Source organism: Neopelma chrysocephalum, unplaced genomic scaffold, assembly GCF_003984885.1.
Source record: "Neopelma chrysocephalum unplaced genomic scaffold, ASM398488v2 Primary Assembly neopelma1_63, whole genome shotgun sequence".
In the NCBI taxonomy this organism is placed as follows: Eukaryota; Metazoa; Chordata; class Aves; order Passeriformes; family Pipridae; genus Neopelma; species Neopelma chrysocephalum.
This window is the reverse complement of record NW_020897720.1, coordinates 7,776,290-7,789,088: the sequence shown is the minus strand read 5'-3', so window position 1 is coordinate 7,789,088 and position 12,799 is coordinate 7,776,290. Positions and strand designations below refer to the sequence as shown.

Here is a 12,799-nt window from a genome sequence, read left to right as displayed (position 1 = left end):
CACTTGGCAGGGTCCTAATGCAGAGACCAGAGTAGGAGCATCAAGAAGTAGTCACAGCTGGGAACACACTAGTCCTGATATCAGTGGTCTCATGCAGAAGCCTGGCTTGAGTTAGCCCAGAACTGTTCACAAGGGTCTGACTCAGGGTTCACAAGTTTGCTTCTTGTTCTTTAGGAAGCCTCTTGCCAACTGCCAGGTGTAAAACAAACCACTCATTCACATGACACTGCCCCCCTAATCCATTCAGGGAAAAGTGAAGACTGCCAACAGTGCAAACCCAAGTGCTCCATGCTCTGGAAAGCTGCTCTTCCTGCACATATGCTCATTCAGGTGTATTTTTCAATTAGGTCCTTTTAACTGGATTAGACTTTTGTCACTAGACTAGAAAAGAAACTGCATTCCAGCAAGAAGTCCATAGCTATGGATGCTATTTTATATTTATGATGGTCACATCCCTAAGAATGATGGAGTAGAGTATCACACCACAAGACCATGCTTTAACCCCAGCCTTCCCAAACTGAGATTGGCCTGTGTAACCACAACCACAGCAGCAGACTCTACCTCAGTACCTGAGTGCTCCAGGATCTATTCCATCACTCTGCCAACACCCCGGGAGCACAGGGAACACCAGTGTTCAGCTCAGACATCCCCAGCCCAGGAGAGCCATGTGCTCCATCAGCAGTGGTTTGAAGGGCAGCTACAAATGCTACAACAGCACCTAAACCCCAGCATTCCAGAGGAAGGCGATGCAGGGATGGACACACTGGGAGCTGGGCATCTCTAGGGAAATACACCTCCACAGTATAGGTGCAAACACAGCACACAGGCAACAAGAGACAGTCTCAGGAACCAGAAGAATCTGAATAGCCCAAGAAAACACAAAGACTTCATGTTCACTTTCACCTGCCCTAGGACAGAACTGAGCATGGCTTTAAACCGGATCTCCCTGTCAAAGGGGAGTTTGTGAGCAAACATTTACCCTAGTGAGATGCTGTCAGAGCCTTATTTGGCAGAACCTTGACCCCACATTTCTCCCACAGATGCTCTGCCAGCACCAACACACATCATGGACTTCCATTCACAAGGATTTTATTTTCCTGTAACAAACAAAACAAACATACACATTAGGAGACATGAATACAGACAACAAATAAATTAATGTCAAATGAGAGTTTGATTGCCAAGGTGCAAATGAGTGGTGACAGTGAGAACTGCTGGGTTGGGGACTTTCACACAACACATCACTGGCAGTGCTGCTGAAGCTTGAGAGAAAGCAGTGCCACAAAATGTGCTTCTTCAGAAGGGCCAGCAGCCAGCCCTGCCTCACCCTCTGGGAGGAATGTTTGGTTTAAGAAGGCAGAAACCCCAGAGCTCAACAGTTACCAGCTGTTAAGAAACCTCTGTGTAATGTTCTGGCAACAGAGATGGTTCCAGTTCCAGATGCAAGGCTGCTGCTGGCTGAGGGACTCTGCAACACAATCGTGAGATCAAGAGGAGACCTGAGGTGACCCATTTGCCACAGGACAGGTGAGGATTACAGAGCAATGCTGCCTATCATGCTTAAGGGATTAGATGGTAACCAGGAGCTCCTTCCACTTTCCATGAAGGCAAGTGTTAGCTGTTCCCAGTAACTGGCTCTGCCCAGACCAAGAATTACATCCAGCTGTACCATAACAGGGAGGAATGTTTAGCCTTAATCTACCCTCAGTCCTCCTTCAGCCCTGCAGAAGACATTAATGCTGATAAAATACTCTGAGAAGTGCTCCTGCAGTCTAATACACTTCTACATGATTCTAGAAGAAACAAAAAACCAAAATCAAAAACAAATTAAGCTGCACCCAGATTGCCAGAACACCTGGAAGTCTGCTGTCTAAAAGGCAGGACAGTGTTGTTTTGCAGAAAGAAGAGAGGAGGATTACTTGATTCAAGCCACACCAGCTTTGGTCATTTCCACCTTTTTATAGGAACACAGAGTTGGAAGAGACGGAATTCTTCCTCACTACTGCTCCCTGCCTTTCCAATAAGAGCATCTTAGAATGGTCATTGGTCCACTTCTCCTTTAAAAAAAACATACCAAGAACAAAGAAGAAATAGGTGTTGAACTACTTGGTCACAGTGGATGGTAAGGGAATGCCACACTTAAACTGACCCATCACATTTCCCAACTTCCTTCTGGCAGTTAACAGTCCAGTTTTCAGTCCTTGCTAGTTTCCATGATTTGCTACTGGAGCTCTGTATATGCCAGACAGAACCACCATCCTCCTGTGGGTCCTTCAGCACTGAGCAGGACAAGACAACCAAACTACAGGCAGACAAGCCAGGTGCTCACACACCATGTGGACTCCTGTCCCAAAAACATGGCTCAGGGCTTCACTGTGGTGTGGTGTACTGGGAAGCACATCCAGAGCAGCCTGACAGCCCAAAACAGTGCAGTGCAACAGACAGGATGGTTTACATTGGTTTAGGACTAGTGCAGGAGTTTTTTCCAAGACTGGCTTTAGAAGAACAGTCACAACTGTTTCCTTTTCTGAGACGAAGAGCTGGAAGGGAGACTTTCCTATTTTAGTGCAGCACATGGGACAGGGAAGCAGAGCCTAAGACACCCTGTATCCTGCTAAAAACACCAGAAGATTTCCTCTAGAACCCAGTGGGAGTGAGCACATTCAGATCCCGAGGTTTGATATTGTGGGAACGTGGAGATTGTTTCCTCCCATCTGTGCCTGGAATGTCCATTTTGGGTGGCTTGAAGGTGACTGGATCCTCTGGCATCCTGGTAGCCTGAGCACGCATCAGCTCCATTGGGGATGGCTTCTGGGCACCCTTATAGGACTGAATAGTAAATCCTCCTGATGAAAAAAAAAAAATCACAGTAAGAGCCAGGAAAACCAGTCAAGTCCTTTTCCTACTGCTGCCAGGAGTGAGCAGCAGCACTGACACCCCACACCACAGGGAGCTGGAAAATTCCAGCAGCTCCATGTCATCTAAAGCCTATTCCACATCAATGGCTGACACTTCCAGTCCTGGTTGAATCACACATCAGAGAAAAAGTAAAATGCTGTCACCTTCACACCCTGCCCTTTCACTGCAGCTCAGTGCAAGTTATTCCGAATTCCAGATCCTCGGCACAGGTTTTACCCAACTGCTTTATATTTAGGCATAGAAATTATATGAATAGCAAACATTCCCAAGGTGGTCCCAGAAAGTAACAAGGCAAGCAGGATAAGACTCTAGAAAAAGCTAGCAAGTTTGTTGTGTGATGGTTCTCCTTTAGTTCTTCCAAGGTAGCAGATTTTTGAGGACATACCTGGATCAGTGGTGGATTTCTGGATGGCTTTGGGTCCAAAAAAGCTCCACCTTTCAGATGGCAATTTGTCCCCACCAGCTTCCATGGCAAAGTCTGAGCCAGTGATAGAAGAAGAGGATCCCTGACTAAACCAACCCCTAAGGAAAAAAAAAATCATTGAGAAGTATAAAACATGAGAATAAATACTTCAAGTGACCTCACTGTACCAGGAACTTCCCATGCAGTTAACAGGGGCAATTTAAACAACTTTAATAGGTTTGTTAACACCCAGGGTAAGATATGCATGTTCAAGTTCCACAGTCTTCCAACATTTGGATCTATCCAACACATATCCTCATCAGGCTCTGAATTTCAGCCCATACAGTCCCTCTCTGGATAAGGTTATTTAGCAGCTCCCACCTCAGCAACCTGTAGGAAACCAAAGAAGGCAGTGGCCTGCCAGGCTCAGAGTACCTGTTTTTATGCTTGGGAGAGGAGTGGGGGGTGCTGCTTGGAGTGGACTGAGCAGAAGAATTGTGTTTGTCATCTTTTGTTGTCTCTCCACTCTGCATTTTTAGCTTCTGTTAGGAAGAGAAACACAGAAGCAACTGGGCTTAAAAACAAGACATAAGGAACAACACCCAAAACCAGACAATTGTTTCTATCACAGGTGATGAAGTGTCACTTTATAACCTAAAGTTACACCCAGTATTACAATACCTGCATGCACCCCTTAAGCTTCTCTCCACATCAAATATAAGCATTTTGGAAGTTCACTATGCTCAAGACACATCCTCCAGGCTAGAGGAAGGAACACCAGCACTCATAGGGAGGTTATGGATACAACAGAGCTTGCTTCAGCTCAGCTACCTGCTAACAGCTCTAACTGCCACAGCACCCATTTGTCTCCAGCACTTTTCAGAGCAACAAAGCTTTCAGTCCCACAAATTCTCTAAAGAGAGTGAGACCAGTTCTCACACAAGATACAAGGTCAGAAGTATGAAGCAATCCATGTACACCAGGATGAAATCACTGCTCTGGAACAGAGATGAACTTGGGCACAAAATAAACAGCAACTGGGTGTATGCAAACCAGGTTGTCGCAAGCTGAACAGTACAAACTGAACTTTGAAGAAGTCACTTGAAGGGCAGTTACAGTTCAAACACAAAATGCACAGGCACCTGGTAATGTTTCCTGTGGCCATTCAAGCCACACTAATGTAATTCACCAATGCTGTTACTGAAACTTTGACCTCGTGGGAGGACACTGGGAGAGTTGACTATTAAATTCCAACTCCAAGATTTTTGATGAGCTTGGTTGCCCATAGTAACATGTTCATTCAAGACCTTTGTCTTTGTTTTCAGTAAGAAGCAAAACCAATCCCATCTGGTAACTTCCACATCAGAAATGCACAGTTTACAAGTTCTCTTGGGATAAACAGTTAAATAATTTAACTGCAGGGCACCATTCAAAGGTACAGCAAGAAACAAGACTGTGTAGGGATGTCTCCACTTGGAAAGACAACTGTGACAACTTCATGACGTTGAAATGTGACAGAATTCAGAAAAAAAAAAGTTTGTTTCAAAACTACAAAGGCTAATGCTAACTCTAAAGTACAAGTGGGTATCCTTTTGTACCCAATGAGCTGAAAGCCTTCAGAGGAACCAGCTTAAGGAGAGTCCAAGCAACATGCTCCAAAAGTTATGTCACCAGAGAGATCTTAAAGTAGCACATATCCTACATGGAGAAACCCAGTGGAAAACAAGCCTTACGTGGACTGCCTCAGCCACCCAGTGGTACTTGGTCTCCTCAGTGGTGAGGCCTTTGTGGGGTGTGTAGCCAGCCTCCCTCAGCCCTGCCTGCTGCTCAAAGCGCTGAATGCTCTCCTGAGTCTGCTCTGGAACAAAAAGAGCACAAATTCACACAAAAAGGCCACCACAGGCAGTTCTAGCAAAGGCAACTTAAGCAACCAAACGCAAACCCTTTTTTCATCACTTGTGTCTACACATTGTAGTGAGCCCAGACAAGAAGATGAAGCTAATGAGCTATTTTGACTTGAAAACTACCCTGAGACACAGGGCTAAGTCAGATGTACAGTGATTTGTCCCAAATCACCAGATATATTACATAGGTAACACCTGTAATTAATCCCATCTCACCCAAGACCCTGCATCATTCCTACTTCCAACTTCCTAAATCTAGGAGATATCAAAAAGCTGGTTATTTTAAAATGCCCTCTAGATTCAAAGGAGGCTTGCAGAACAGGTGTTAAAGACTCACAGTGATTACCCAGATTAAGTAAAATAAGATATTTCAGCCAAATACAAAGCCAGCATCCAATAAACTGATATCAACTTCACTTCTGAAAAACATAAGCACTTTCTCCAACCCTCGAGCATAAAATGTTCACTCCAAAGTCAAAAGGAATCAGAGCACAAAGAGGTTACTAGAAAAGCCCAATGTCTTATTTAAAACAGGTAACATTTCCCTTGGTAAATTTATTTGCAGGGATACTGCACTGTAGATATGACAAATCCAGAGGAGCTCTGTCTCCTGGAAAGTGCAGGTGCAGTCAAGGCTCCTGATCTCTTACTGCACAAGAACATTTTTAGACCATCATGGTTTTAACCAGCTTAGCATTTATCATTTGACTAGAATAGGAGCTGCTTTCCAGAAGAAAGTCCATATTCCTGGATGTTATATTCTGATGTGTTGGTTATTTTTGAGCCAAGACAGAAATAAATGCAAAGGTTCCAAAATGCTTGTCTGAAAATCTAGAAGTGTTTGGAAGCACTGCTTGGAGGAAAAGATGGCAGCTCAGATCCCATCTGCTGAAAGAAGAGGCAGCAGGAACAGATTAACATAAGAATAATTCCCCTTGCTGCAAAAGGGCACATCTTCTCTGCAAACATAACTGACCCAATTTTATTTTAAAGCATCATGATTTATGAGGTTTGTTTTTTTAAAGTGTTACTGTCAGCAAGGCAGCTGCTGCTATTAAGTAACATAAATGCCAGCAAGTGCTCCATTAGCACAGGGTGTCAGCTCTCACTGCTTGGGTTAATGTCAGAGCTCTGCCTGTCATTCAGAAATAGCAAGTTAATAAGCAAACAGAACAGCAGCAGCCTCTGCACTCCAGCAACACGGACTGCAGTGTCCTGTCAGCACATAATGTACCCTGCACTCCTCCCACATCACCCACCTCCAGCCCCTGGAAACACAGAAGCACTAAGTGTAGCCTATTCCCTAGTTCCTTGCTTCCTTCTAGAAGCATCCTCCTAAAAGAACTCACACAGCTCAAGAGCAGAGTCAGTCTGAACCCATGAGCTCCCCAGCCACTCCAGAAGTTACCCTGAGGCATCAAGCACACTCACTGCCCCCTCCCCATCAGCCACCATGTGAGAGGCGAGTTCTTACTTGTAATGAGGGAGTTCATGATGACGTGAGTGGCCTTGGCCTTCACCACAGGCACCTTGTTCACACTTTCAGTGGACGATGAAGGAGTTATGACGGGGGCATTCGTGTTTGCATCCCCTTCCTCAACCTGTGGGAAGCAGCAGGGGACAGTTTGAGAGGGGAAAGTATCTCAGCACCTGGCCAGGACACATCTCTAAACACAAAAGTGAGACACGAGGCCAAGCTGCTCTAGCTTTCATCCCATTGGAAAAATCCTTACACTATGCTCACTGCAGCCCAGGAACGTTCAGAGCTTGATCCTTAGAATTCGTAGCAATGAACAAGCAACTTGCATCCAACATTTGAAAACCTGCCAGGCTCAGAGCCAACAAGCTGTTAGGCCAAGTACAGAAAGGTCAACAGGAAAGAAAACAGAACATCTGTACTTCTCTCAAAGGCAAACTGGACTTCAAGGTCAACTGGGCAAGAGCACCTTCCACAGGCAGATCAAGCACAAGCTGTTCACAGAGCAGAGCCTGGTGTGAACATCTTGTTTTCCCTTCATTCCTTTTATCTGTTTCTTGCTCAGTGTATCAAGAGGTCACAGATCTACCAATGATCACAAGACCCCAGCAAAGAAACAGAAAATAAACGTTAGAAAACAAGAAACACAGACTTCCTCCTCCTAAAACAGGAGCTCCCTGGCTGGAGAGCTTGTTCTTTGTGCAAAACCACAACTTTGGGTTTTCTTCCACAGGAGACTTTTAAAACAAAAGGAGGTGTAAAGTAAAGGTTAAGCTCAAAGGGATCAGAGTTATGTAAGTCCCCTCAGCAACATTTAACTTCACTTCAAACTTAGAAAACAACCTCTAAATTTAAAAGGGCTGGTCCTGCACTCAAAGCACAAAATCACAGAATGCTTTGGGTTGGGAGGAACCTTAACGATCATCAAATTCCAACCCCCTGGCGTGGACAGGGACACTTACCACTCTCCCAGGTTGCTCCAAGCCCTGTCCAACCTGGCCTTGGACACTTCCAGGGATGGGGCAGCCACAGTTTCTCTGGGCAACCTGTGCCAGGGCCTCACCACCCTCACATTCAACCTAAACCCACACTTGTGCTCTGGTTTGATTACAACCGGTTAAAGCGGTTTTATCCACAAACACCGAGGAGACGCTCAATACGCGCTTTTCCCTTCCCACAGCAGGGAATGCCGGGCAGGAATGCCGGGCTCTGTCCCCAGCCCCTCCCGAGGGTCCTGCTGCGGGGGGCAGGAGGGGGACCAGGAGGGGGTGGTGTCAGGAGAGGATGCCAGGAGGGGGATACCCGGAGGGGTGCAGGGCTGCGGGGACACCCGGGGGCCATGCCCGGGCCAGGGCACGGCCCGGCCCGTACCTTCGACAGCTCCTGGTACTTGCGCTCGGGGATGACCGGCTGTTTCCACAGGACGCCGGCGCACAGGTCGGCGGGGGGGGGCGTCATGGGCGCCGTGTCCTCCAGGGCATCGTCGTAGCTGAAGGCGCGGCGCGGGACGCCGAGGGGCAGCGACATTCTGCCCCGGCGGGCCCCGCCGCCCGGCTCCAGCGCTGCGGAGAGAGCGCGGCGCTCAGCGACCGCCAGCGCGGCCCACTGGGGCCGGCGGGGAGCGCGGGGGGGCCTTACCGGGAGCGTCGGGCTGCGCAGAGCTCATGGCGCGGGCGGCGCGGTCAGCGAGGGGCGGCGGAGCGCGGTGGGGCCGAGGGCGGCCGAGCCATGGCGGAGCCTCCGGCAGCCGCGACCGGCGCAGGGGACGGGGAGCTACGGAGGCGCTCTTATAGGTGCGCAGATCTCGCGAGTCTGGCTGCGACGCGCGGGGTGCGCTGGGAGATGTAGTTCTGACGGAGGGGGCGGAAACGGGCCCCGCGGGCTTGTGCCAAAGGGACTCCGGGCATAATTCCTGCCGGGATCACACAGGCGGGACACGGCTCCTGCCAGCTGGCAGCGCTGCTCCCATCCCGAGCAGCCGTGTCTCTCCCTCGCAGGATAAGAGCGAAGCCCTGAGCACGGCAGAGCTGCCAGCGAGCAGAGGCAGCTCTTCCTCCTGCCCACCAGCGCGACCTGGGCACCGTCACCCGAGCCCTGCCCACCAGCGTCCTCTGCGTGAAGAGCCTGCTGGCAACCCTGCTCCCCCAGCCCTGAGCCCACACAGTGGGGGCAGACAGGCTCCCACCCCTAGCACAGCTCTTCTTTGGGGTCTGCGACGAGAGGATGGAGGGACCAGGGAGCTCCTGGAGCTCAGACTTGCTGCTGGCCCTGGGGTGTTCACTGCAACCCACGAAGTCTGAGGGTGAGCTGTGGGGAGCTGCCCTTGGGGAGCATGAGCAGCAGGCTCTGCTGCCAGCCATGAGGAGAGGGCAGCCATCTCCCACAGTTCACGGATGGAATCTCCCTTAGGATAGAGGTACAAGCATGGTTCTTACCTTCTGGTGAGCTCCCCAGGGCCCCACACCTTCACAGCAGCCCTGCAGGATATTAAATGAACAAGCAGGGCAGTCCTCTCGCTCACTGGCACCAACAGTACCCACTCAGGAGGTGGGCTCTCCTTCCTGGGAAATCAGTTACTGCTGGTACAGCCCTGCCAGTACAGCACACAGTGGGAATAACGAGCTCAGCCTGTCCATTCCAAAGGCTGAGCACAGCTCTCAACTTTCCCAACCCTGTATTTAAAGCACTGTTTAGGAGAGATGAAGGCAGGTATCGAGCAGCCCAGCACAGGGGTGAAGATGGGCTGTTCTGTGGGAGCTGCACTCCACAGGTATTTGCCTGTTCTGCCTGATGCTCCACTGTCCCAGGGAGAAGGGGATAGAGCCACACTCAGGGATAGCAGGAAGCCCTGCCTGCCAGCAGGACTCTGCTGGATCAGCCCACAGGGCACTGGGTCCTGGAAAACCAATTGTGGAAGCTTGGAGCCCATCAAGGAGCGGGAGTGCACACCAGCCTGTCCCTGCTGCGAAACCCTTCATACAGCTGCTCCTTCCTTTTGCCAATAAAAGCTCTGCACTGCCCTCCAGGTCCTCAGCAGGGAAGGGGCCACAGCCTGGTCTCCCACACTGCAGGCAGGAAGGTCACCAGCAGGGGAAGGAAGCAGCACATGGCCCCACTCTGCTGCCTACAGGGCAATCAGCCAAGGTCTGAGTGCTGCCCACACCCTGTGGGCCCCAGCCCTGTCACCACGGAGGGTGACACGTGCCCAATACCAACGTCACACGGGTCGGCACCAGGAGCTCTCTAAAACAGGGCTCATCAAGCAAGAGCCCAGAGCAAGACATTCACACCAGCTTGAAAGAATATTTTATTTCAGGAAAGCAAAAGAAGTGCCAGCTGCCACACAGAAAGTGAGCAGCACAGCACAGTCAGTGCCAATGCCAAAGAGTCTTTCATGGCTGGTCTGTCTAATGAGGGTCCTTTCTCCATCTCCAGAGGCTTTTTTCAGTTCAGAAAATGGCCATGTCAAGCCTGCACTTGCAGGTAAACCTGAGGAAAAAGGGCAGTCACTGCACATCCATCTTTTCTGGCTTGAGTGATGCAATGAATTCCTTGTACTCCTCGGGATAGAAATTCTTGTACACATTGATCTTTCTCTTAATCTGCTTTGGAGTATCCTGGTAGTAGTTCTTCTCATCTCGAGCCATTTCCTGTGACAAAGAAGAGGGTAAGTCAGAGGAGCTGCCCCAAGAGCAAACACCAACCCATCCCTCCCACGCTGGCACAATCACTCCCTGACTCAGACGGGGACCTGGCCATGGTTCAAAGCATTGTTTTCCCTTAACAATCAGCTGACTGCAAAACAGGATCCAGGACAGAGAGGATTAGCAATTCCCATCCTGCAGAAGGTCCAGGAGCAAGGACTCTCTGGGTTCTCCTTGCCCTGGGACAGCCAGGCCATACCTTGTAGTTTTCCCCGTGGTTCCGTATCATGTACTGCACGTAGTCAATGAGGTCCCGTGACAGCGTGTTCGACTTCTTCTCGGGGAGGCTGGCCTCATATTCCATCTCTAGGCAGAGGACAGAGGCAGCATGAACAGGGGAAGGAAGCAACACCTCCTCAGAGGTTCCCAGCCTCTCCCCAGGGTCAGCCTGCCCGTGCTGCAGACTCCTGCTGCACAGTTTGGCTGCTCACGCATGCAGGGACATTTCCCAGCATGATGGCGCAGGAAAATGGACAAGACAAGACCCCTCTGCATGGGCTGCAGGCATCCAGGCCTGTGCTCCAGCTCACACCATGAGGAGAGGGCCCTTTCTGCCCAGGCTGCAGAGTGTGACTGCTCAGAGCTGCCCAGCCCACCACTAAAACATGCTGGATACTGAACCACGGCTTCTTGTCACCCTGGGGCCACTCACCAGCATGTTTCACAGTGACAAGAGCCCTCTTGGGGCTGCAGGGACAAATCCTCCAAGAAAGGTAGCCCGGGAGAGAATCACAGAATTATTAGGGTTGGAAGAGACCTCTGGAGATCACCCATTCCAACCCCCCTGCTAAGGCAGGGTCACCTGGAGCAGGTGACACAGGAATGTGTCCAGGTGGGTTTGGAATGTCTCTAGAGAGGGAGACTCCACGCTCTCCCTGGGAAGCTGTTCCAGTGCTCTATCACCCTGAACAGTGAAAAGTTTTTTCCTCGTGTTGAAGTGGAGCTTGTTGTGTTTTAGTTTATGGACATTACTCCTTGAAAAGGAAATTCACGAGACAGATCCAGGGGAATGGCAGAGCTGCTGTCCTGCTCCGCCCTGGCTGGAAACCCCCAGCCCAGGGCCTTCACAAGCCCATGAGCCTGGACAAGAAGTAACACCCTTCCTTGCCCCGGCACAGCACAGACGCACAAAATACTCCCCAGGGCCTTGGGAGAACCCCACATGCAGCACTGACCGTTCACCACGTACGGCTTCCGCACTATTTTCTTTCCTGATTGTTGTCCATTGCTTTCCGCTTCCACCCCCTGTGTTACATGAGAGAAAAGAACACTCAAGAAAAGTCCATTTGGAAGAGGGTTGTGTCCCCACACATTGCTCCCAAAACTCCTGACTGCTTCTACATGGCTGCAAGGGCCCGGAAATCTCAGCTGGCTTAAGCAGAGCCTTATTTGTGACATTAAAGAGGCTTGTAGGCCAGCCTGTCTTCTCAGCAACGTTGTCTGAAAGGAGATAAGTGGCAAACAAGATCACTCTGATTTTTTCCCTTGAGTAGAACCTTTGTGGGGCCACCTTCCACCTGGCTGCTCACAGATGGTGATGGGCCATGCTGGCACTGCTGTGCACAAAGAGCCCTTCTTTGTTATCAGGAGCAACTTGGCTGCACCGTTCTCAACCCCACCTGTCTCTGTCAAGTCCCAGGAGATGACGTTATTTATATTTGTTTGAAAGTCTATACTTGTTCTAAAGTCCATTATGTCTCTGCGGTGCTGTAGCTCGTTCTCACGCCAGGATTTTGGTGAGAAAAGTACATAGATCAACATAAGAAACAGCGTCCACCTGCTGGAGACGAATCCAGAGCCACTTGCCCCATGCTCTGAGGCTGGCTGCTCTCCACGCTGCTTTCCCCAACCCCCCACAGCCCCCCAAAAGGTGCAGCCTCCGCCGAGCTCCCCCGGGCACACTTACCAGCTTCTTCGGGATGGGGAGGGCCTTGTTGGGGTCCTCGGACAGGCCCATCTCGGCCAGGTTCTGCGCCACCGACTTGCTCGGGTCCCAGGCATGGCGGATGTGCGAGCTGCGCGGGGACAAGGGACATCACGGCTGTGCTCCCCCTCCCCACCGACACGCGCTGCAGGTTCCCCACGAGGCGCCCGCTCCCGCCCGCCCTCGGCTCATGCCCGTGCCCGTGCCCGTGCCCGTGCCCGTGCCCCCGGCCCTCACCAGGCGATGCGAGGCGCGGCGCGGCGGCGGGCGCTGCGGTAGAGGCGCTTGCGGTTGAGGTTGTAGGAGTATTTGTGCCGCCGGCTCTTCCCCTTCGCCTTCGGCATGGCGGGCCCACGTGAGTGCCCGTGCGGCAGGGCCACCGGGGCTGCCGGCCGCGCCGCGGGGCGTCACGGGAAGTGTAGTCCCGCGCCCGCAGAGCCACGCGGTGGGTGTGCTACAGCGGACTAC

At 50.9% G+C, this 12,799-nt stretch overlaps 2 protein-coding genes across 2 annotated transcripts; both read right to left on the bottom strand.

Annotated features, from left to right (window-relative positions):
• Nucleotides 1–1,072: 1,072 nt before the first annotated feature.
• Nucleotides 1,073–8,454, bottom strand: KIAA1191 (KIAA1191 ortholog). The gene is made up of 6 exons (XM_027682987.1): nucleotides 8,075–8,454; nucleotides 6,701–6,827; nucleotides 5,056–5,180; nucleotides 3,758–3,864; nucleotides 3,305–3,441; nucleotides 1,073–2,846 (listed from the first exon to the last, which is right to left on the bottom strand). Exons 1-6 carry the CDS (start codon nucleotides 8,228–8,230, stop codon nucleotides 2,638–2,640), a joined length of 861 nt encoding a protein of 286 aa, XP_027538788.1. The 5' UTR covers nucleotides 8,231–8,454; the 3' UTR covers nucleotides 1,073–2,637.
• Nucleotides 8,455–9,997: 1,543 nt separating this feature from the next.
• On the bottom strand, nucleotides 9,998–12,725 carry NOP16 (NOP16 nucleolar protein). The gene is made up of 5 exons (XM_027682563.1): nucleotides 12,569–12,725; nucleotides 12,314–12,422; nucleotides 11,583–11,652; nucleotides 10,607–10,713; nucleotides 9,998–10,353 (listed from the first exon to the last, which is right to left on the bottom strand). Exons 1-5 carry the CDS (start codon nucleotides 12,673–12,675, stop codon nucleotides 10,210–10,212), a joined length of 537 nt encoding a protein of 178 aa, XP_027538364.1. The 5' UTR covers nucleotides 12,676–12,725; the 3' UTR covers nucleotides 9,998–10,209.
• Nucleotides 12,726–12,799: the final 74 nt, after the last annotated feature.